This window comes from Bacillus rossius (genome assembly GCF_032445375.1).
Source record: "Bacillus rossius redtenbacheri isolate Brsri chromosome 4 unlocalized genomic scaffold, Brsri_v3 Brsri_v3_scf4_2, whole genome shotgun sequence".
In the NCBI taxonomy this organism is placed as follows: Eukaryota; Metazoa; Arthropoda; class Insecta; order Phasmatodea; family Bacillidae; genus Bacillus; species Bacillus rossius.
In genome coordinates this window covers 30,919,999-30,946,384 of record NW_026962011.1, presented here as the reverse complement: position 1 = coordinate 30,946,384, position 26,386 = coordinate 30,919,999, and the positions used below count along the sequence as shown (strand labels likewise).

Genomic DNA, 26,386 nt, shown 5'->3' with positions numbered 1-26,386 from the left:
ATAAGGCCGAGTGTGTGTGCCGCAGGCCAGGGAGACTCGGCCTTGTCACCTCGCCCGGGCCTCCGGCTGGACCATCTGTGCGGCGACACACCTCTGGAGTGGCGTCACGGGTGAAACTAATGGAGCACGAGGCAGGGTCCACGTGGATGGAATGGGACCGGCTCTCGCGCGCGCTGATGTTCCGGCCAGTCGGAAGAATGCGTGCACGGAGCAGCGACGGAATGAATTATTGGTGCAGTAAACGGGAGTACTCCGAGAGAACCACACCTGCAGCGTGGCCGCCGCGAACCACTAATGATGCGCGCACCACCGGTTGGCCAGTATAATGAATAAATTCAATACATTTATTTATTTTTGTATTAAAAATACGTGTTGTGTTAGTACACAGTTTGTGATACGATATGTTATTATCTTTGAAGGATCTGTGCAATGGGAGTGCATGACTTGATGTAAGCTTTTGGACATATGCCATTGCTAAGCAAGTATATGTCTTGTTTCTGTTTTAGAAAACTATTGTTTGTTTCGTCTTTTCGTTTTGTGTTTTTGTCTCGTTTCAACTGTTGTGCTCAATTTTTTTGGGTTCAATATTTTTGTGCTGTTATCATTTATGGCAAGGGGGGGGGGGGGGTCGTTCTCTTCTGTTTTTGGAAAACTATTGTTTGTTTCGTCTTTTCGTTTTGTTGTGTTTTTGTCTCGTTTCAACTGTTATGCTGAATTTTTTTGGGTTCAATATTTTTGTGCTGTCATCATTTGTGGGTTTTTTTTCGTTCTGTTAGTCCATTTTTCTTTGTTTTTCTTTGTTTGTTGACCATATTTCTGTTATGGAATATTATGTGGTGTTTATATCCTGTTGACAACAGCAATTTTTTGCTTAATTTGTGTTTTTGTCTTTTGTGTTTTTTGTAGTATTCTTCTACAGACATACATGTGCTTAGTAATGGCGTATGTATAAAAGCTTACATCAAGTAACGATATGTTAGCTGTTACACATCACTGGTAAGTACTGTACGTTAATTTTTTTTTTATGGAGCTGTAGTGTTGGCTAAACTCAAATCTCCACGAATAAACGCGTAAAAACATCCGGGGGGGAAGTGGTTATTCCCAACTCGCTAGAGGAATGTTGTCCATCATCTGACTGTTCCTGGAACTCCAGCACTCGACGTCACGGGCACAGGAGATAGACATCCGGGAATGCAATCCTCGCGAGCGGCTGGACGCCTGTCCGGCAGGGCGTATCTGCACGGCTGCTTCCAGGAAGCCGCTCCCCCACCCCCCTCACACGGACCGCCGAAACAACTCCAGAGCCGCTACCGGCGAAAGACTTGGCCCCCAGCGATGTTGGGCGTACCAACTTCTGCGTACGTGCCTCACCACGTACAAAGTAAATAATGTGTTGTTACACAGACCTCGATCGTCATTCGTCAGAAATAAAATTTCAATAATTATAATTAACGATAACATTTCATTATTAAATGGATTGTAACAGCATCTAACATTAATTTAAAAGAAAACTGAACTTGACTTTCGTGCTGAAAAAAATTAAAGCATAATCTAACTTACGTACTGTATACATGTCGATTATTCTCACAAATGTATTTATGAGCATTATTTTAAGTTGAATGAAGAGAGCAAGATGTTAAACTGAATCTGTGTTTAGTCTGCAGACTTTCGATAGTCCGGCACGTTCGGGACTTCGCAGTGCCGGATTACTAAAAATGCAAGATTATTGGGCGGCATCTCCCTCCATTGCTAAATGCTAAGTTGCAGAGCAAACACGTCTGTTTGGCAGCAAATATCGTTTAGCAGGAACATAAGGATAAACATTTCAACGCAAGCACAGACCGAAACTTAGTTTGCTGCCAGCGACAGACTGCCGAGTCCTGCCGAAAGAAAGACGAAGCGCGCATCCGATCGACCCCATCAGAGCCGCGATGGGATCCTCCGACTTCTCGCTCGCGGTTGGGCGAAGTCCGTGCCTGACCATCGGGCAATCAGGACCATTGGATGCCGAGCGATCGCAAGTTTTCTTTACTATACCCATGGAACATATTCTATGGTGCCCATGCTATTGTATGAGTACACCAGCTTCTAGCGACGTTAGGACTTCTATCACCACTTTTGGCCCGACTCGCCACAGGAAAAGTCGCGTTCAGTCAGCTCCATCCGTGTCCCTCACCAGGTCTGCTTATTGCGCCGACCACCACAGCTGACGATGCCGTGTATATTAATTATATATATAGGCCTATATCCAAGCTTTGAACACGGGGAAGGACATGTTAACGCAGGTTTGCAATTATACTACAAAATTACTTATTTCTTATTCTGATTACACATTACAGTGATCTTCTGGCCTACTGGCAACTCAGTGCATGTAGGTATTGCGAAGCATTTGTTTAAGTATGGAAACTCGTAGACGCGTGATTATCTCCAATGCATTACAGTTTCATCCCAAACGGAAAGTAAACAGGATTCTGGCATATAGAAAAAAAATGCTGTGGAAGTCGCCAAAGTTTTTTTCCCCCCAGGATACTCCAATGTCCCTTTTATAATTTAATTTCGTTGTTTTGGGTTATCCGAGAACTAAGGCTAAACCTACCAGTGCTCGAAATCAATAGTCACTAAAATCACTAAAAAAATCACTAAAAAAAGTTGCGCACAGATCTTCAGCTTTTAATACCGGAGTCACGTACACGCATGTCTTTGCAACTAATGAGGTGTAAGCAATACATAATCGAGCAACACAAAAAAAAAATAAGCGAGAGATAATGGCCTTGAACTTCGCAGGAAGGAAGAGGCGTACAAAAAAAAAAAAAAAGAATATTCTATTTGGAAGGCACCGCAGGCGAACAGGTTGCCTTATGTTAATTAAATTGGCCGTGATAAATAGCAGGTCTGGGACGCTGCCGGGGCGATTCATTGCGGGGTTAACTGCCCCCATGCATCTTCGCGGGCCGGCGGGACATGGCCCGGTGTTGCGCGCGGGTGTTCGTTCCTTATCGCGCGCGGGACCTGGGCCTCACCTTGCCCGGCAGATCTCCGCGTTCTTGTTTTCGCCCCGGCGCCCCTCCCCCGCGATGGTGCGAGGGCGTCGCGACGCCGCGGTGGCCGTGTCGCGGTCCGAGGCGCCGTCTCCGCGGCCGGCGTCCCGCGGCGGGCGCCCCACGGCGGCGCAGACGCCGACAATGCGCCATATGGCACTCCGGGTCGCTCCCCCCCACTCCCCTCCCCCGCCGGGACTGGCGATTTATGTTCGCCCGGCCGGTCCATTGTGTGCCGCGCCAGCCAGGGGGCTCGCTACTCCCCGGCGCACCCGAGGTTGGCTATGCGCACACTGCGCCTCGCCCGAGGTTGGCTCACCACGGCCGGTATTCCAAGACGTTTGAGTAAGGTAGCGAATATGCACTGCATTGTTGGGCAACTGCCGTACCCTGACTCTCGGGTCATGTTCCAAAAACGTGTCCTAACTGAACCCCTGTAAGGTATCAGATCGGCAGCCGTTTTAATAAACGAGGACTTGTGCGAGGCTATAAACAGTTGTACTTCGTGGAATCCATCGTAATTTTAGCTTATTTTTTTTTTAAACTATGGAATTATAACGTGAAATAAAATATTTAATTTCGGTTGTACAAGAATAAACGATGAATTTTTGGCCGTATTTGTGATTACTGTTATTTAAGATATTAGGGGGGAAATTGTAATCGTAAAAGTTCCGTTAAAGTTCATCAAAAAGGAAAAAAATATATATACAGTTATGGATCAAATCGGCAACAGATAGGACACCAAAAATCAGTGCCCTAAAAATAAGGGAATGGCCTTGTCCTATCGTGCACTTGGAATATGGTTAGGGTGCAGGTATTGCATATTCAACACCTAAACCCTTATTTTTGTGTCTTGGAATACGGCCCTACTTCTTATCAGCCGACTGCGGACTGCGACGTTCAACCGAGTCCCTCCAAGCCTCGCCGCTGGTTCTCCTTCGAGCAGGGCTCCCGAACCGCGAACTCGCGAGCTGACGGGCCGTCACGTGACTCCCTCCCGTGTCGTAGCCACGCCCGCTGCGTCGCCGTGAGTCGGTGGGTTTTCTCGGCGTGCTCCCGTTCTCCGCGCCCATTCGTTCCGTCCTTGCAGAGGTTCTGCTACCACCAGGGGCGCAACAACAGGGGGGGGGGCAAGGGTATTTTTCCCCCCCCCACCCCCTCTGTAACCTTGAAGTGGGGGCAAACGGGGGCAAAGAAAGTGCTGTGTAATTAATTTTTAGATAGTAAAACTGCTTAAATAGCACCATTTTCCACCTTGAAATACAAATTTTCCCGGGGTAGAACCCCCGGGCCCCCCGTTTCAATAGGGGGGGGGGGATAGATGATTCTTTATAAAAAGGTATATTGCCCCCCTTGGGAAATTTAGTTGTTGCGCCCCTGGCTACCACCAGTGCTAGCACTGGTCGTGACAGTTTCACTTAGCTCTTATTCGACTACTGCGAACCTCTTGTACGTTACTTCAATAGAAACTACTCTACTGTTTCTATTAAATCCGAGAAATTCCACAACTGATGGGTTTCAGCACTGATGCAGATAACTGTATGGAAAAAATTAAGGTCTATATGATATCTACGTATTTACAAACATGACACCTTCACTCTCTCTGTCTGGCTGAAACCCTGCCTCAGAAACGTGTATCGCAGCATCCCAAGGATGCGAACTTTCACTTCTCACATAAAAGGTCGCGCAACCTTGTGTCACAAGCTAAGGGAACATCTGCTAAGGTTAAGATTCAAAATTAAGTTGATTCGTCTCATGTTCGGTCTATGTTTGAAGTATTACAGCTACACCAAGTTTATCATTGAACACTGCTTTAATATTGTTATTCCGCTTAACATACAGCCCCATAATTGTCATGTTGACTGTACCTGTCAGTAGGTAACTGCTCCCTGATGATGGCGACTACAATGTCGGTGAATTATTCGCCGAGGACGCGGCTACAACCCAGGAGCCGAGCCACTCCGGTGTGCACATAATTTATTGTGTTTGTCGGCCAGACTGCTCGTGCCTGCAAGCTCGGATGGTGTCGCAAGTCCCGTGGAGCTCCGCGCCGGAGGTTGTCCCGGCATCACGACCTGCCCTCTGGCGGCGAGGTCAGTTCCCGCCGGTCTGTGAGGACTGCCAGTGCCTCCCGGAGGAAAATGATGGAACAAACATGCGTTTCCCGTCTGTCACGAAAGGACATTAGCTATCACAGAGAAAAAAGGTTTCTTTTAATCAAACAAATATTTGTTTGTATATATGGCGAAACAAATATTTTCTTGGTGGAAAAAAAATATTTTGTTAGCTTAACCAAACTCGGTAAGTAATAAAAATGATTTATTACGCCACACCAAATATATATTTGAGTTTACAAAATAATTTTGTTGGGTAAAAACAGAATCTTTCCTACTACAAAATATTTGTTTGAATTAACAAAATATATTTATTTCGCCGTATATAAACGAATATTTCGTTGCGGCAAACAAACCTTTCTCTCGGTGATATGAAACATCGCTTCACAAGCTGACTGCTGCAGAATGTCTAGCATGCCACCTCTAAAAGTGTGAATATTCTACTGCACTTAATTAAAAAAAAAAAAAAAGTATTTGCTCTGTTGTCAAGGGTCGTATTTTATCTTTGTATACTGTTATTCTTGCAATTGTGTTCGTCTGTGCTGTGATATGTGATATTGTTCTGACGTGTTTCTTCCACGGAATACTCTGCGCTGTCTATGCATTTAACTTTTGGCAATGGCTGAGTTTTAGCTTGCTTTCTATGTGTTTGCATATTCACCTTTTTTTGTCCGTTATTGAGGTTTCTCTATGACATACAGTGTAACCAGATGTGACGAATGTAAAAAAAAAAAAAAAAACATTTTAAATCAAACTTCTCCGTTAAAACTAATTTTGTGTGATCCTGTGCATAGCCACGCGATATAAAATCATTGGTTTACATTTTATCATCAAAAGGAAACGTGTTTTAAAACATGTCATGCTTCATAAGTCTCGGACAATGCATCGCGGACGAACAGCTGGGGCGACGAGAGAACGCGACTATCTCGGGCGGCTGTACCAGCTCCCGGCGCAGCTGACCTTGATATTCGCTCGCTAGGCGGCGCGCCGGTCGTCAAGACTGGACACGCCCCTGAGGGCTGCCAGGCGGCTCCGAAGCCACAGTACCAACTCTTACACGCTAATTTACCGCGGCAAATAGCTTTGGCTTCACGGGGCGGGCCGGCCCAAAGCGGCGCCTAGATCCCCGCCTAAGGCGCCGGCCTGTCGCGTGTTCAGGACCAGGATCAAGGTGCCGAGCGTGGAACTAGTGGACTCCACGGGGCCATGCCTGAAGGTGGGTATCCATATGTCAGGGGCGCAACAACAGGAGGGGTGGCAAGGGTATTTTGCCCCCCCCCACCTCGAAACCTTGAAGTGGGGGCAAACGGGGGCAAAGAAAGTGCTGTGTAATCAATTTTTAGATAGTAAAACTGCTTAAGTAGCACCATTTTCCACCTTCAAATACAAATTTTCCCAGGGGAGGACCGCCGGACCCCCCGCTTCAATAGGGACGATCTATGATTCTTTATAAAAACGTATATTGCCCCTCCCCCTTTTGAAATTTAGTTGTTACACCCCTGCCATATTTGCATGTTGTCTGTTTGCGTGCCATAGTTACGTGTGTGTGTGTATGTGTGTATGTATGTGTATGTATATATATCCCTGCGACACGACACGGTTCAACGATTCCCACCGTGGCATTCAACCGTTACAGCAATATTCGTATTAAAAAGCAAATGTTACGTCCCGTAGACACACCAGAAGGGGGCAGTTCATCTGTAGCCATGAGCGTAGATTAAATTGCAGCGGTCAACTTCATTTTCATGCGCCTCTCGCTTGAAATAAGGAAGAAGTGAAAGTCACCTCGTTGATGGATGTCGTTGCAAGTCGGGAGCTGTACGGTGGTTCGTGTTTGTTGGCAGATTTGAATTTTGAGTAAGTGAGCGGACTGTACAAGATCTTTACGAGAATGCATCCGACGGAATTATGATTTTTTTTCCTGTGGTCGACTGGGCCCAAAAAATGAAGAACGACACGCCACCCGTCTACACTGGTTCTTTCGTCGAGCCGAGACTTCCTGTGATGTGGCGGCGAAAGACTGCCAATTGAGGGATCAAGCTCTCTGCGTGTCTTCGAGTCAAGTTTCGACACGCAACGCTGCTACGAGGTCCCGTCCACGCGTGCACATTTCGGTTACGCAACGTGGCTACGTTACGGTCGTTTGCAACGTATGGACACCCCACCTTTACCGAACACATGACGTTCTCGCCGACTTCTTGTGTATCCCCTGAATACATCCGACTTTTTGGGCCCTGATTTCGTTAAAATAAAATAGTAAAATGTAGTTTGTTCAAATAATGTACCTACGCACCTAGTAGGCAACTGTCTGAACTGGTATAATGTTTTACTGATAACATATAAAAAAATATTAATGCTGAAATACTGGGGCACAAAATTTTGTGCCCTTAAAATCAAAATCTTAGATACTACACTTACAAGGTGCTTGGATGTTATGACTTTTGCCAAGTCGAGCAAGAATTAAATAAGCAGAGATTCGTCTCATACTTATTTTCGCGAAGGAAAAAAAAACTATTTTTTCCCCCGCTAAGATCTTCATTGCAATAAACAAAAATAATTTTACCTGCAAGCCACATCCAAAATACGTTTGAATTGCGCACAGAATGCTTGACTGCAAATGCGGGGAAAAAAAGAGGATATTTATGTACATTTGAAATAAAGGGATCCCGAGAGCTGATACTGGGTGGTCGATAAGGCCGAGTGTGTGTGCCGCAGGCCAGGGAGACTCGGCCTTGTCACCTCGCCCGGGCCTCCGGCTGGACCATCTGTGCGGCGACACACCTCTGGAGTGGCGTCACGGGTGAAACTAATGGAGCACGAGGCAGGGTCCACGTGGATGGAATGGGACCGGCTCTCGCGCGCGCTGATGTTCCGGCCAGTCGGAAGAATGCGTGCACGGAGCAGCGACGGAATGAATTATTGGTGCAGTAAACGGGAGTACTCCGAGAGAACCACACCTGCAGCGTGGCCGCCGCGAACCACTAATGATGCGCGCACCACCGGTTGGCCAGTATAATGAATAAATTCAATACATTTATTTATTTTTGTATTAAAAATACGTGTTGTGTTAGTACACAGTTTGTGATACGATATGTTATTATCTTTGAAGGATCTGTGCAATGGGAGTGCATGACTTGATGTAAGCTTTTGGACATATGCCATTGCTAAGCAAGTATATGTCTTGTTTCTGTTTTAGAAAACTATTGTTTGTTTCGTCTTTTCGTTTTGTGTTTTTGTCTCGTTTCAACTGTTGTGCTCAATTTTTTTGGGTTCAATATTTTTGTGCTGTTATCATTTATGGCAAGGGGGGGGGGGGGTCGTTCTCTTCTGTTTTTGGAAAACTATTGTTTGTTTCGTCTTTTCGTTTTGTTGTGTTTTTGTCTCGTTTCAACTGTTGTGCTGAATTTTTTTGGGTTCAATATTTTTGTGCTGTCATCATTTGTGGGGTTTTTTTCGTTCTGTTAGTCCATTTTTCTTTGTTTTTCTTTGTTTGTTGACCATATTTCTGTTATGGAATATTATGTGGTGTTTATATCCTGTTGACAACAGCAATTTTTTGCTTAATTTGTGTTTTTGTCTTTTGTGTTTTTTGTAGTATTCTTCTACAGACATACATGTGCTTAGTAATGGCGTATGTATAAAAGCTTACATCAAGTAACGATATGTTAGCTGTTACACATCACTGGTAAGTACTGTACGTTAATTATTTTTTATGGAGCTGTAGTGTTGGCTAAACTCAAATCTCCACGAATAAACGCGTAAAAACATCCGGGGGGGAAGTGGTTATTCCCAACTCGCTAGAGGAATGTTGTCCATCATCTGACTGTTCCTGGAACTCCAGCACTCGACGTCACGGGCACAGGAGATAGACATCCGGGAATGCAATCCTCGCGAGCGGCTGGACGCCTGTCCGGCAGGGCGTATCTGCACGGCTGCTTCCAGGAAGCCGCTCCCCCACCCCCCTCACACGGACCGCCGAAACAACTCCAGAGCCGCTACCGGCGAAAGACTTGGCCCCCAGCGATGTTGGGCGTACCAACTTCTGCGTACGTGCCTCACCACGTACAAAGTAAATAATGTGTTGTTACACAGACCTCGATCGTCATTCGTCAGAAATAAAATTTCAATAATTATAATTAACGATAACATTTCATTATTAAATGGATTGTAACAGCATCTAACATTAATTTAAAAGAAAACTGAACTTGACTTTCGTGCTGAAAAAAATTAAAGCATAATCTAACTTACGTACTGTATACATGTCGATTATTCTCACAAATGTATTTATGAGCATTATTTTAAGTTGAATGAAGAGAGCAAGATGTTAAACTGAATCTGTGTTTAGTCTGCAGACTTTCGATAGTCCGGCACGTTCGGGACTTCGGAGTGCCGGATTACTAAAAATGCAAGATTATTGGGCGGCATCTCCCTCCATTGCTAAATGCTAAGTTGCAGAGCAAACATGTCTGTTTGGCAGCAAATATCGTTTAGCAGGAACATAAGGATAAACATTTCAACGCAAGCACAGACCGAAACTTAGTTTGCTGCCAGCGACAGACTGCCGAGTCCTGCCGAAAGAAAGACGAAGCGCGCATCCGATCGACCCCATCAGAGCCGCGATGGGATCCTCCGACTTCTCGCTCGCGGTTGGGCGAAGTCCGTGCCTGACCATCGGGCAATCAGGACCATTGGATGCCGAGCGATCGCAAGTTTTCTTTACTATACCCATGGAACATATTCTATGGTGCCCATGCTATTGTATGAGTACACCAGCTTCTAGCGACGTTAGGACTTCTATCACCACTTTTGGCCCGACTCGCCACAGGAAAAGTCGCGTTCAGTCAGCTCCATCCGTGTCCCTCACCAGGTCTGCTTATTGCGCCGACCACCACAGCTGACGATGCCGTGTATATTAATTATATATATAGGCCTATATCCAAGCTTTGAACACGGGGAAGGACATGTTAACGCAGGTTTGCAATTATACTACAAAATTACTTATTTCTTATTCTGATTACACATTACAGTGATCTTCTGGCCTACTGGCAACTCAGTGCATGTAGGTATTGCGAAGCATTTGTTTAAGTATGGAAACTCGTAGACGCGTGATTATCTCCAATGCATTACAGTTTCATCCCAAACGGAAAGTAAACAGGATTCTGGCATATAGAAAAAAAATGCTGTGGAAGTCGCCAAAGTTTTTTTCCCCCCAGGATACTCCAATGTCCCTTTTATAATTTAATTTCGTTGTTTTGGGTTATCCGAGAACTAAGGCTAAACCTACCAGTGCTCGAAATCAATAGTCACTAAAATCACTAAAAAAATCACTAAAAAAAGTTGCGCACAGATCTTCAGCTTTTAATACCGGAGTCACGTACACGCATGTCTTTGCAACTAATGAGCTGTAAGCAATACATAATCGAGCAACACAAAAAAAAATAAGCGAGAGATAATGGCCTTGAACTTCGCAGGAAGGAAGAGGCGTACAAAAAAAAAAAAAAGAATATTCTATTTGGAAGGCACCGCAGGCGAACAGGTTGCCTTATGTTAATTAAATTGGCCGTGATAAATAGCAGGTCTGGGACGCTGCCGGGGCGATTCATTGCGGGGTTAACTGCCCCCATGCATCTTCGCGGGCCGGCGGGACATGGCCCGGTGTTGCGCGCGGGTGTTCGTTCCTTATCGCGCGCGGGACCTGGGCCTCACCTTGCCCGGCAGATCTCCGCGTTCTTGTTTTCGCCCCGGCGCCCCTCCCCCGCGATGGTGCGAGGGCGTCGCGACGCCGCGGTGGCCGTGTCGCGGTCCGAGGCGCCGTCTCCGCGGCCGGCGTCCCGCGGCGGGCGCCCCACGGCGGCGCAGACGCCGACAATGCGCCATATGGCACTCCGGGTCGCTCCCCCCCACTCCCCTCCCCCGCCGGGACTGGCGATTTATGTTCGCCCGGCCGGTCCATTGTGTGCCGCGCCAGCCAGGGGGCTCGCTACTCCCCGGCGCACCCGAGGTTGGCTATGCGCACACTGCGCCTCGCCCGAGGTTGGCTCACCACGGCCGGTATTCCAAGACGTTTGAGTAAGGTAGCGAATATGCACTGCATTGTTGGGCAACTGCCGTACCCTGACTCTCGGGTCATGTTCCAAAAACGTGTCCTAACTGAACCCCTGTAAGGTATCAGATCGGCAGCCGTTTTAATAAACGAGGACTTGTGCGAGGCTATAAACAGTTGTACTTCGTGGAATCCATCGTAATTTTAGCTTATTTTTTTTTTAAACTATGGAATTATAACGTGAAATAAAATATTTAATTTCGGTTGTACAAGAATAAACGATGAATTTTTGGCCGTATTTGTGATTACTGTTATTTAAGATATTAGGGGGGAAATTGTAATCGTAAAAGTTCCGTTAAAGTTCATCAAAAAGGAAAAAAATATATATACAGTTATGGATCAAATCGGCAACAGATAGGACACCAAAAATCAGTGCCCTAAAAATAAGGGAATGGCCTTGTCCTATCGTGCACTTGGAATATGGTTAGGGTGCAGGTATTGCATATTCAACACCTAAACCCTTATTTTTGTGTCTTGGAATACGGCCCTACTTCTTCTCAGCCGACTGCGGACTGCGACGTTCAACCGAGTCCCTCCAAGCCTCGCCGCTGGTTCTCCTTCGAGCAGGGCTCCCGAACCGCGAACTCGCGAGCTGACGGGCCGTCACGTGACTCCCTCCCGTGTCGTAGCCACGCCCGCTGCGTCGCCGTGAGTCGGTGGGTTTTCTCGGCGTGCTCCCGTTCTCCGCGCCCATTCGTTCCGTCCTTGCAGAGGTTCTGCTACCACCAGGGGCGCAACAACAGGGGGGGGGGCAAGGGTATTTTGCCCCCCCCCACCCCCTCTGTAACCTTGAAGTGGGGGCAAACGGGGGCAAAGAAAGTGCTGTGTAATTAATTTTTAGATAGTAAAACTGCTTAAATAGCACCATTTTCCACCTTGAAATACAAATTTTCCCGGGGTAGAACCCCCGGGCCCCCCGTTTCAATAGGGGGGGGGATAGATGATTCTTTATAAAAAGGTATATTGCCCCCCTTTGGAAATTTAGTTGTTGCGCCCCTGGCTACCACCAGTGCTAGCACTGGTCGTGACAGTTTCACTTAGCTCTTATTCGACTACTGCGAACCTCTTGTACGTTACTTCAATAGAAACTACTCTACTGTTTCTATTAAATCCGAGAAATTCCACAACTGATGGGTTTCAGCACTGATGCAGATAACTGTATGGAAAAAATTAAGGTCTATATGATATCTACGTATTTACAAACATGACACCTTCACTCTCTCTGTCTGGCTGAAACCCTGCCTCAGAAACGTGTATCGCAGCATCCCAAGGATGCGAACTTTCACTTCTCACATAAAAGGTCGCGCAACCTTGTGTCACAAGCTAAGGGAACATCTGCTAAGGTTAAGATTCAAAATTAAGTTGATTCGTCTCATGTTCGGTCTATGTTTGAAGTATTACAGCTACACCAAGTTTATCATTGAACACTGCTTTAATATTGTTATTCCGCTTAACATACAGCCCCATAATTGTCATGTTGATTTTAATTTTTTTTACATTGACATTTGTTTTGAAATTAAACATTTTGTTCAGAAAACAACAATTCTGTGAATAAACTTAACTTCCCCTGGAATACATTTTTTCTTAAATTCCGAATTGTTAAATAGGCTATAATTTACTGAACTTATGATGAGAAACAGTGGGAAAAAATTACTGAAATAAAAGTCAGAATACATTACGTAGTTGAGATGTAGAACACAGTTTGTAAATCAAGTTACTCTTGTGTGTCACCCAACCATTTACAGCCCATTCAAGGCTTTGACTCACAAACCACCACATAAAAAAATTTAAAAAACTGGTTTCTTTTTCAACCAAACTTGGCAGTTTTCCTTGAGAAGTAATAACACCAACTCTAGGTATACTTCGCGCTGTCCACTTGTTACTTTCATGGCGTCGCTCCCGATACAGTATTATTCACACTTTGATGACAATTATCAAGAAATAACTACATTCTAGAAAGACACGATTCTTCAAATGCTGGCGTGCGGTAAGGCAGGCATTTTGTGACCAAGAAAGGAGCAGTCAGTGAAGACGAGTCTAGAAGCACAACAATTTTTTTTAGCCTAGACTTTAATAAATTCTTAGATAATTAAGAAAATATTTTTACAAACAACACGAACAAGATGCAACTGATTTCAAATGAAATTAAACCTGTTCGGTTACCGACGAAACGCTTTTTTATGCTGGAATAATTATTAGAAACTACCAGGGACATGATTTTCTGCAAAAATAAATAAATATTTCTCTTGAACAGCTAATTTTTTTTTTTAATACTGCGTCTCTGGACAAGAAACCAACAACACAAGCAAAGTGCAAATGTACTGCAGTCTAACACAATTCGCCTCAAATTGTGGTCTTTGAAAGTAATAAAAAGTACTTTATGAAACCATAACGTTATTACTTCCAAAAATTCACAAAGTCCGTTACATTTAACTTTATAGAAATGCTGTAAAATGGTACAAAAAGCAGATGAACCCATTGAATAAGATTTCAACAGAGAACGTTTTACAACAATTTAACAACTACGTGAGTCTGATAAATTTCCCCGTTTGTACAAGGACCAGTAATTAGAAGCAATTACAGCGACAGCGTAGAAACCACAACACGGGGCACACCTTAGAAAGCGAGTGAAAATTATAGACTTCTAAAGACCTCGTGGCGTGGACATAAATCCCGAAAATCGCAGGGCGCGACCTTCTGCCGGAAAACAGTTTATTGGCCGAGTCCGACATTGCGGTTTTCCAGCGAAGAAGAAAGTAGCCAACTAGTTGTGCACATTACCCGCTTACACGTTGAGCTGCAGCTAGGCTGACAACACTAGCAGCAATGGTCACACAAGGCTAGTTCATTTCATTGGCTACCGAGTCGGGCCTGTCATGGCATTGTAACTCCAGCTTTAGAATAGGACGTGAAGGGTCCTTTTGACACGCGCGCCCATCGAATTCTTAAATTAATTAAGTTCATTCGCAAGCGGAAAATGTTTAACTTAGTCTCACTGAAGAACCGCGAACGGCTTGGCTCCAGTCCACCAGCTTTGTGGCAGTCAGTGAGTTTCTCTTGCCTCCTTCGCTGCTTCCTTTGAGTTGTTGTTCTTGCCTACCGTTTCTTATTCCGCAACACGAGCGATACAGTCGTAAATCGCACAAGTTTCCTTCATGAAACACTTCATCGATCATAATAGCCGATAAAGTGACAAATGTTTCCACAGAAAATAATAAATGGCCTAACTCTAACTACAAATGTAAGACTTGCAAAAATGTCGATCATAAATTGAACTGAGTGACAGTTACAGACACGTCCACGTATGAAATGAACACGCCCCGAGTGTGAATATATGATTAAAAATATATAAAATTGGATGTTGGTATGTAAGTATGACGTCAATAAACTCCGACACAGTTAGACCAATCGCCATTACAGTTGGCACATCGAAGTGTTTTTTCACGGAGAAGGTTTTTATCTATCCATTTTTTTTTGTGACTCACCGCTAGATGGCACTTCAGCGCATCAATTTCTAAACCGTTAAAGCGATCGCAATGGGTAAAACAGGTAATCGACGTACAAACAGCAATTGTTTGTCATTTCTCTATGTCCATCACGCTATCCATTTTGATTTTAACTCACGGACAATATATCACTCTGTGTTCAGCCCGGGCAACGTCGGGTACTGCAGCTAGTCATATATAAAATTTATTGAATGTAGCAAACTTTAGTTTAAAATTATTTTATTTCCTTACAAATGAATTTCCATTAAAAATTATTTTATAACATTGCGAATTTTGAACTTAAAACTATATTTTAATGGCTAACACTTAAATGAAACTGAGTAGCCTTAAATTGTGAGTGAGACAGACTCTAGCTGTCTATTTACACTAGTATGAGTGTCGTACCAAAGCAGAGTGCGAAGTAATGAAGTTGGTAAAGTTGCCCATGTAGGACGGAGTATGTGCCTCACGCCCAGAATAACGCAATGACGGAATGCCGTACCTCCAGAGAGCAGACAAGCTATTGGCTACGATTGCAACACACACAACTCTGGAGGGTCGGCAATGGAAGCTAGCGATGGCTCGGCCTCAATCAGCAGCGCTGAAATATGACGGCGGGGAGTCATCAAGAGTTCTTTCAGCTCTTTGGGTTTGTGAGACGACACGTGAAGAGAAAAAAGAGAAAAATGAAGGGAGAAAGACGGAGAGAAGAGGAAAGGAGAAAAAAAAAATTGGGCCGCGGAACATTAAACTAGAACTTTATAACCGAGCTGTGACGAAACTATTAACTATTAATACACGGCGATGGAGCAACGGGACAGACGAGGAAGAAAAAAAAAAAAGGGGGGGGGGGGGGAGTTAAAACCGCGCGCGGGGAACAGGAGATGTATCCTTGAAGAAGCAATACGCCACCCTCCCCTGCAGTGGGCTTATAGAGCAGAGGCTTCGATGACGCGTTCTATCGGCAAGAAGTCAGATATTCCTTTCAGTCCAGTACACAACGACACCAGTTTTTGAAACTGATGATAATTTACGAATTAGGCTTTAATGGTTACAGCACGCACAGAACTACTGCCTCCCGCCTGCGCATAGATACAAGCAGCAACGCCTACCCTCAAGCCTGTAGCCTGTATTCATGAGCATCACCTTCCTTCGAGCGGGCCGATATGACGGCTGAATTCGAACAAAATTAGAGTTATAACAAAATGAACTGCAGCTACATACGGAGTTTTAAAAAAATTGTTAAAATGTTTGTCTCCTGAAGGTGGGAGTTGTAACTCTAAACACTTAAATTAAAATTTATATATAAATATACAAGATTAAGGGTACTGATCCAGCTCAACGTCTGATCAAGTGTCCAAAATTATTTTATATTTAATGGTCTTACCTGTATTATTGTGGCAATAAACAGGTGGGGGGAAAAACTGTTAGCATGAAGTAGTTTAAAAATTATATGTAATGTAAAAAATTAATAAATTCAAAAACTTTTAACTTGATATCTTTCTCGTGCGCATTTCTTATTTGTATTATAAAGTATTAAGTTTGCTTAGGAGAATAAATTAAAATATTTCAAAAATCTTTTTTTCTCGCAAATATTGAATAAATGGTTCAAATGAACTATTTTTTTTTGACTCTAAACACTTGAAGTTAATATACGTTTCAGCCGAACATCTTGTAACAGGCGATTTCGATAAAAGATATCTCAGGCAGTTTTACAGTTTCGAGAAAAAAAATTATCCCTTCCCTTATTTCTACGTCAAAATATTAATAGATAGGCTAAACAATCAGTTGGAAGTCGCGATGCACCGGAGGGCCGGGGCAGGGGCGAGCACTCACCCGTCGTGGAACTCGGGCGAGCGCGGCGACAGGCTGCCGCTGCCGTTGCTGGCGCGGTAGTCGCGCGGCTCGGGCGACAGCGACAGCGACAGCCCTCCGTCCACGTCGTCGTCGCCCAAGTCGCGGCTCCCGGCGGCGCGGCGCACCAGCCCCGGGCTGGACAGCGGGCCGCTCATGTTCCCGCGCTGCGGCGACGGCAGCGCGCCGTACGTGAAGGGCCGCGAGTCCTGGCGCGCGTGGTACGGGATGTCGCTCTCGTCGTCGATGAAGCTCAGCTCCGCGTGGTCGCCGAAGCCGTTGTGGCTGGGCGCGGCCGGTGCGGCTGCGGCGACGGCGGGCTGGCGGCGGCGGTGGTGGAGGGGCGTGAGGTCGCTACCGCCGCCGCCGGGAGGGGAGGGCAGGTCCGGAATGTTCTGCACGGTCTGCAGCATGTCGCTGAGCAGGGCGTCTAGCGCGCGGTGGCTGTCCTCGGGCGAGAAGGGCGCCTCGTTCACTGCGCACACACACACACACACACACAGCGCTCGCAGTCTCGCGACCTGCACACGACAACCGCAGCAGCGCGACGACACGACGACACTCACGTCCGGACAGCAGGGTCTTCTCGGCGCGGTGGTGCTCGTAGCTCGAGCCGGGATTCTTGGCGGCCGGCGGCTGGTTCTGCGACGACGACAGCAAGAGGCCGTTGTTGCCCGCCGACGAGATGCCCGAGTCCATGGAGACGGTGTGCGGGCTGCCGATGACAGCCGCGCCGCCCCCGGGGTCCCTGGCGGCTTCGCGGTCCTGCAGCTCCTGCTTCTTGGCGACGGTGGCGTACAGCGAGCCGTCCAGGGGCCCGAACGTGTGGACCACCTCGTCTGCGACCAAGACAGGCGACACGAGCATCAGCACCTGTCCTCGAACAAGAATACTTCCTCTGCACCACTTACACTAGACACGAGCATCAGCACCTGTCCTCGAACAAGAACACTTCCTCTGCACCACTTACACTGGACACGAGCATCGGCACGTGTCCTCCAACAATAATACTTCCCCTGCACCACTTACACCAGACACGAGCATCAGCACCTGTCCTCGAACAAGAACACTTCCTCTGCACCACTTACACTGGACACGAGCATCGGCACGTGTCCTCCAACAAGAATACTTCCTCTGCATCACTTACACTGGACACGAGCATCAGCACGTGTCCTCCAACAAGAATACTTCCTCTGCACCACTTGCACTAGACACGAGCATCAGCATCCGTCCTCGAACAAGAATACTTCCTCTGCACCACTTACACTGGACACGAGCATCAGCACCTGTATTCGAACAAGAATATTTCCTCTGCACCACTTGCACTAGACACGAGCATCAGCATCTGTCCTCGAACAAGAACACTTCCTCTGCACCACTTGCACTAGACACGAGACACGAGCATCAGCATCTGTCCTCGAACAAGAATACTTCCTCTGCACCACTTGCACTAGACACGAGCATCAGCACTTGCCTTCGAACAAGAATACTTCCTCTGTACTGAGCATCAGCACCTGTCCTCGAACAAGAATACTTCCTCTGCACCACTTGCACTAGACACGAGCATCAGCACTTGCCTTCGAACAAGAATACTTCCTCTGTACTGAGCATCAGCATCCGTCCTCGAACAAGAATACTTCCTCTGCACCACTTACACTGGACACGAGCATCAGCATCTGTCCTCGAACAAGAATACTTCCTCTGCACCACTTGCACTAGACACGAGCATCAGCACTTGCCTTCGAACAAGAATACTTCCTCTGTACTGAGCATCAGCACCTGTCCTCGAACAAGAATACTTCCTCTGCACCACTTGCACTAGACACGAGCATCAGCATCTGTCCTCGAAAAAGAATATTTCCTCTGCACCACTTGAACTAGACACGAGCATCAGCATCTGTCCTCGAACAAGAATACTTCCTCTGTACCACTTGTGCTAGACACGAGCATCCGCACCTGTTCTTGAACAAGAATACTTCCTCAAGATTATTAAACGATCACAAACACGGAGATATTAATAACTTCCTACCTTCAAAACACGAAGACTTCAACTTGAAGACACCAGATAAAAGATTTTACAGCACAAAAAAAATTGTTTGTTCAAAAAGTAACTATTCCTTAAAATTTGCTTTAAGAAAAAAATTTAATTGGAAATTCTTGGAAATAAAATACAATGCAAATAAAGGAAATGTTTTGTGACTACGATTTTTTTTCGTTGCCCTTGTAATACTTTTGTTGGTACATAGCATAAAAAAATAATTCTTCGAAATGAAGCTGCCAAACCTAATTATTTGATAAGAGCGTAATAATGTCGCTGTTATTCCCAAAACTATTTTATTAATGATAATTACAACTTCACAAACACAATCATTGGTTAATTTTTTTGAAAATACTGTAACATTAAATATTAATAATATCTTACACTGAAACATGTTTTTATTTATGTGCAAACCATAAAGAAGGTAAAACATGGCATGGATCAGCGAATTAATGACATTGCTATGTTGGTGTAGTCAAACCGGATGTAGAAAAATAAGAACCAACCTAATCAAAGGTTTTTATTTTTTAAAGAAACATGGAAACGGTCTGAACATTCAAAGGTCAAAAGAACATAATTAGACAAGAATAAGTTAATTTACCTAGTTCAAGGACTTTACCACCACATAAAAAGTTACAAAACAACACACGAAAGAATAACAGAAAAAAAAAACAAATTGACACATGGGTGGGAATCGACGGAGATCCTAACAGTCACACAACTCTCGTAAGAAAGCAAACAAAAAAAAATCAGCCTGTATAGATAGCAGTTAAATGTAAACATTAATTAGGATGATGAATCCACGTAGAATTGCAGCGAAGAACGACCCGTGCTATGCCACTGGAAAAAAGATAATTTGAATTCGCAATACGGTTAAGTTGGCGGAAAAATGGCAAGCAAGCAGCGGGCAGGCCGGAAACGGCTCTGCCTCGGTAGGACGGGCTACAAGACATCGCCTGGCGGGGCGACAAACAAGGACAGGAGATTCGAGGCGACGAGCATGGCTGACACGTGGGTAGCGACGAACCCACCCACCTGGTGACGTGCGCAGTCAATCAAAAACTATCGATCGATTATAAATTAAAAAATATTCTCTAACCCATTCCACCTTCAACAGCACAGTATAATAATTAAACACAGGAAGTTACCCGCGCACGGCCGAATGTGCTGTCACCGAGATCGAAGATGATTTGCACGCGCACTTGACACGTCTTACTGATGGCACAGAAGTGCCGCAATGCAGACTGCATGCTTTGACGATCGCATCACAATTCTCCCGACTGCGGGCCAGACAACTACCAGAACTACTTTAGAGTGACCGGATCACGAAGACCGCTGAAAGTAACAGGAAGTTCTACAGTAAGAAACCACCAGACTGATAGGAAAGCACACGTGGTTGTAAGTATACATGAGCGTGAATTTTATCCCGGCACAAAACGAATCCGCAGAATTTCCGGGTCTCAAATAATTCGAGACCGGAAATATTCGCGGATTCATTCGGCGATAGGCTAGAATTCAAAAACATATACCTTTTAGATGATTTTGCTATTGGCTTACTGTTCATCTGGAAGAATCTCAACCAATTATAAACCCTCAACCAAAGAAGGATCGAATCACACACAAACCAGCTGAGACGACTTACAAGTCAGCAGCCAATGAACTTGCGTTTTTTGCCCAATTGTACAGGGGAATTTGTAGTCTATCCTGAAGGCCATCGAAACCGAGAATTTTTCCCGTCCCTACCAATAATGAACAAACGAAATTTCAGTCTTGAAGTATTTCCATCTTGATCACTGGGGGCGAAAAAAATAATAATAATAATCTGATTGCTCATTAGACTGCAATAAGGTATGCCGTCTCTGCAAGAGAAGCCTTTGCCCAATTTGGCCGGGCCACTGAGGACGTGTCTGCTTCCTCACTGGTGCTGACAGTAGACGTGGACTTGAAATAACCCCCAGACATCCACGAAACGCAGACAATGCTACAAAGTTTCCAGCGCCCAGCTGGTGTCCGGGAATGTTTCCGCGGGACATGAATCAGTGCAGTTCTCGGACCGCGAGCACCCACCTGAGTCGCCGGTTCCTGGCGCGGGGGAAGGGAGGGCCCGCCAACGCACTCAGCCACACCGCCGCGCGACTGAAGCCAGTCGGCAGTTGCCGTCGCGCGTAGGTCGCCGTCACGTCACGAGCGATGGGGAGATGTGGGGGGGGGGGGGGGAGAGATGTGCCCTTATACGGCAGAACCCGCCTGCCTCCCCTACTCCCCACCACTCTGCTTCCACGGCTAGCCCCGCCTCCCGGGGAGAAGCGGTACATCGGGCCGCGATCGACGGCTAGCCGCGCGACTCCTCGCGACACAAGAGTCTAGCGGCAGCAACGCTACTTCCTGCAACTGGCTGCAAATGCCGAGCCTTTCCGAAGTTGGCCGATCGGGAGTGCCTACCCCCTGGATGTTTTTTATTTTATTTTTAAGCGCGCGTTTTTTTCTCTCAAGTATAAAAAAAGCCACACAGACTGTTTAGTGGATGGTTGGTTAATATTAGGTAAGTATAGCTACATTAAAAATACTGTAAAATCATTTTATGGTTGCTTAGCAAATAACCTTTTAATATGTAGCTATTCAGCGCCAGGAAACAGTTTACATGATTTCATAGTATCTTTAATGTAGCTGTCCTAACCAAATCAACCGTCCACAATGTTTTAAAGTATTTATAATGTAGCTAACCTAACCTAATTGACCATTAGTTATCATGTTCTTACCTGAAAATTACAAGTTGCGTAAAATTGCAAGGGAATATGAGGCGTCCCGAGAGTATTTGTGGAAGACAAAGACTTCCTAGATTTTATACGGTATGAAAAATATACAAATCCACGAAGTACGTTTCTTCAATTAGGTATTTTCCTCTAAAAACAATTACAAATACCGTTGCCTTGTTTATGGTCGTTCCTTTTAACAACACCTCCATATTTATTTACAAAGAACAAAAAAAAAAAAAAACGAAGATGACGATCGGACGTTTTGCTCTCTCGTCAGTGAAAAGGCTTCCCGTTGCGGGATCGCGCAGGCGGCCCCGGAACGAGCGAGAGCGGCGCGGCATTTGCAGCCAGTTGCAGGAAGTAGCATTGCTGCCGCTAGACTCTTGTCTCGCGACTCCTCGCGACTCCTCGCGACTCCTCGCGACTACTCGCGACTCCTCGGGAGGGAAGCCTAAGATGTACATCAAGTTCTGTCCCTGCCCGAACACGCCCGAAAATTCACCTTCGGCCAACCTCGGGTTTATTTATATATATATATTTATATTTCTCTGTTTATTTTAATGTAGATATACTAACCTAACTAACCGTTTTGTAACATAGTGTTTTAAAGTGTTTTTATGTAGCTAACGTAACCGACCACTTTTAATATTTGAATTCATTTTTCCTGCGCAAAAATAAAACGAATCCCGAGGTTGGCCGAAGGTGAATATTCGGGCGTGTTCGGGCAGGGACAGAACTTGATGTGCATCTTAGGCTTCTCTCCTCGGAAGCTCCAACTGTTTGTGGGGTACGCTTCAGCCTGAGACGGTTTATTGAAAAAACCGAAAATTCGCTGTAACTCCCATTATTTGGAAAATATCACATCCGTTTGAATACACTCGTAGGAGTATTAACAAAATATTTTGCCCGAATAAGTTTTTGATACGACCAACCATAACCGCAAGGGGTTGAAAAAAAAAAAGGGTTGGCGGAGAAAAAAAATTACCTTCGTAGACACACAACATCGAATTGGTTCGGATATTTTGTAAATCATAATTTTTATCTAAAAATTAGTATGAAACAATTTTTGATAAGACGAACTTATGCTACAAAGGGTTGAAAAGAAGGGCTATAATTTGAAGAAAAAAATGCATAACTCCCTTAGTAGGTACAATATATAAAATCCGTTCAAAATGTTTGTAAATCTTAAAATTTTTATATAAAATTTTTTTCTGAAACAATTTTTGATATTATAAACCATTACTGCAAGGGGTTGGAAATAACAAGGGTAGAAAGACAATATGTTATTACTTTTTTAATAGATATACTACAAAACCCATTATAATTTATTGTAAAATACCTAAACGTTATTTAAAACCTTTGGTTGAAACAATTTTTTATGAAAACCTTTTTAGTAACAAATTCGTCGGAATTAATTAATAAACATCTAAATGTTACCTTAAATCTTTGTCCAAAATTTTCATACGATCACGTATTAGTGCAAGATATAAAAATAGTGTTTGAAGATCAAAAATAATTGCATAGCTACCTTAGTAGGCATAATATGAAATTCTTTAAGATATTCAATTCTGGATGCATTAAGTTAAAAACATTCAAAATATTTTCGCTGCTTGCAATATGAGAAAATGTGAAATCTAGCTTCTTTTTTTTTAATATTGGCGAACATAAAGGGTGTTATATAGGCTACATTAAGTTATTGAAATGCTCCAGAAGTTAATAGAAGTTTCCAAACCTGTGCGTGGTCCGTGTCCTTATCCGGATGTGAGTGACGTCACATTGTCTCACCGAAAACGGCCCTGTCCACAATTCCGATGTTCGATGTCCGAATGTATTGATTTCTAAAGTTGTCACCAGAACGCAGTAAATGTGCCAAACCAAATGTTTTTTTGTTTATTGTTTTGATGCTTTGTAGTTTGAGATTGAACTTGTGAAAGTTGTGGGAGTTCAATATTATATATTTATTCAGTAAGGCAAAGTGGCAAATGTAAATGCTAAAAAAAAAAGAACTCATATCATATTTCAAACGGGATACCGGAAAATTCAAATATGCGTGAGTGTTCTGTTCTTTTTACGTGTCCGAAGTACACAGGTTGGGACAAAAAGTTCAAATTGCGACGAATGTCTTCGGACCAGGTAGGTTCGGACCTTCGCCCACTTGACGCATGACGTCAAGAGGGTCACGCGGACCAATCAGCGACGAGTGTCCTTCGGACGCAGTTTAGGACATTGCTATTGTAGACGGGCCTTAACTGGCCGGCGTGCAGACTGAGGGCTCCCGGGGGCTCGCGCTGTCCCGTCGTCGTCGGACGGCGCCTACGGCCGGGCGCGATTAATAACTGTCGTTCGCCGCCGCGTGTAATTGCCTGCAAGTGTCGCGGGGAGGAGGCGGCGCTGATTGGCCGAGGGCGGGGTGACTGGCCTGCCCCCGTCCGCCTCTGGACGCCTGCGCAGGGCAGCTCATCTCCGACGGCACCGAGGCGGCTTCGACCACGTCTTTGAATATATATACTGTATAGAAGTCGCGAGTGGATAGGATTTACTCTACGTTTTTCAGGAGCGCATGATGAGCAGCTTGGGAACTTCACCGCTGCAGTGCGCTGCCGTAACGCCCTGTATCGTCTTAGTTGTTATTTACACGTTAGAGCGCAGCTCTGTCGCCCGCTGTCGTTCCCCGCAACCCCCCACCAATCATTCACTGCAGCTCAAGGTCGTTCAGCGGGAGGTGGAAGCGGTGTTTGAAGAGTTCGACACTTGTCCGCTAGGGACCACCACAAGTCGATGCCCTAGAGATGGTGGCGATTGCGGCGGTGAATTAACCAACTACCTCAAATCCGTATTAGAAATTTTAACCTGGGCTGGCGACGACTTCTATACAGTATATATATTCAAAGACCACGTCCAAGCAGACACAAGAGGCGCAATTGGCAAGAAGGAAGATGATGCTGAGAAGATCATGTAAGAAAAGTTGAAATAGGAAAACTATACAAGATAAGAAACCGTCTTTAGACAACACAGCGACAAACAGACGAACCCAACGATGAGACTAAACAGACATTCCGGAGAACACTACGACAGCACAGACGAACACAAGCAGGCTTCCTAAGACGAAACAGATGCCAGGTTTGTGGATGGAACCTACATCTTGCTCCCGCCATCAAGCACAAAACAGACGACCGGCCAGTCTCAACAACACGGCTCATCGGTGACAAATATCGTGCTGTGACTTGAGACGCCAGATCTCGGCTGCTGCAGAATTATTCGGCTGTCACCGCCGAGTGTTCGTGAGGGTATTCGCTGCGTGCTGGCGGGCCGCCCACGGACCAATCAGAGGGCCGCGAGGACGGTGTCAGCGAGGGCACGCCGCCCCCGGGGGCGCGGGTCACCACTGACACCCCCCCCCCCACCCATGATGTAAAGAAGGGGAGGTGAAACCGTGCGCAGGTTTTCCCCCTCCACGCGGTCCCTTGCTACGTCACCTTGGTTGTAGCCAGCGCTCTTCTTCCAGGCGCTTCCCATCCATTTCATCTGCGTCTCGTGCGAATTTTTGTTATTGTTGGTGTTTACATAATCCTGAGTGCTTTTATGTAGCTGTGCAGTGTTCGGATTTCACAATCATTTCAAAAAGACTCGAGATTCTGGCATAAAATATTTTTCTTTTCCAAAAAATGAAGATCTTTGCAATAAGTGGGTGAACGTATGTAAAAGGAAGGACACATTCTGTGTTAGCAGAGGTAAGTTTAAACAAACGTGATTTTAAGTAGAAATGTCACTTGTTTTATAATACGAGTATTTATTTTTAATTTTTTATATGATTAACTGTAGGTTAATATTAGGTCAAGGATTATATTTTGTGCAAAATACTGAGTTATTATCTATAATAATAAAGTATTTCGCGGTAAAAAGGTTATTTACTGAATTAATTTATTAAAAATTAAATCTTAACGTATATATACCCACCCATTAATAACAACTCAAATCAATTGTTTTTAAAATGTTTGTGTGTTCGGGCATCAGCGAGAACTACAGAATTTATTTCAATTTAACTTTTTTTCTTGTTTGTTATAGAACTAACCTAAACACTAGGTTGTGTAGTATTAATAAAGAAGGGAAAATATTTCATCAATGCATGTAAACAAATCGAATGAAAGTAGGAATGTGAACCCGTTATACATAAAAAAGAAACATGCGCATTTTTTCTATTGTTCAAAATGTTCTCTTTAATGGAGTGGGGAAGACATATGATATCAGTACGTTTAAATATATTTAAGTATACACGCAAAACCGTGAGATAAGAATTATAAATAGTATTTAACGCGTTAAAAAAACTGCCATTTTAAATACTTAAAATTAAGGTTTGCAGGGACCATAGATCAGTACATTCTCAGCGCACGTGCGTGTGTGCTCCATAGGTGAATCCTGAAGGGGGGAAGGGGGGCACAGGGGCACGTGCCCTCCCACCCATCTAAGGGTAAAATATACATTGATTAATAACGACTTTTGCAGTAATAAACAGGTATCATACTAGGCCCAGACTCATGGCACCCCCCCCCCCCCCAGTAATTCCTGGATCCGCCCCTACTGTGTCTACAATCCTAACACTAACACAACTCGGCTATAACTAAAAACAGTTTAGAACATAAGTTTGCATGTTTGTAGGTATTCATTTTTCTAGATTATAAAACTATAAAGCGCATGATATATATAAAAAAAACAGCTATGTATTGAAAATTGTACAGCGCGGCCTTGGAATAGTAATTATGGAAGGAAGCGGCTTTTCCGTAAAACTAGATATAAGTGGGAAAAATGGTATTTCCGATTTTAATGTTTTATGATTACAATGATTTTATTCTATTTCAATATTTTTATATTTTTAATGTTTTTATCACACCATTTCCCTTGAATGTATTGCCTTCAAATCATTTTAGTATTACAGAATCCAGGAGGAATTTTGAAACGCCAATTTTAAGGGGAATTAGATGAACTTAGATATTTATTTTG

General features: G+C 44.6%; 1 protein-coding gene across 7 annotated transcripts in view; it reads right to left on the bottom strand.

Moving 5' to 3' along the window:
* LOC134542078 (tensin-1) overlaps positions 1-26,386 on the bottom strand; it is a 570,362-nt gene that overhangs the window by 66,683 nt on the left and 477,293 nt on the right. For all 7 annotated transcript variants that reach the window (XM_063385992.1, XM_063385993.1, XM_063385994.1 and 4 more), the window contains 2 exons: positions 17,161-17,433; positions 16,577-17,069 (listed from right to left, as the gene is read on the bottom strand). In XM_063385992.1, the coding sequence (XP_063242062.1) occupies positions 16,577-17,069; positions 17,161-17,433 (766 nt within the window). The remainder of the gene's footprint in view (positions 1-16,576; positions 17,070-17,160; positions 17,434-26,386) is intronic.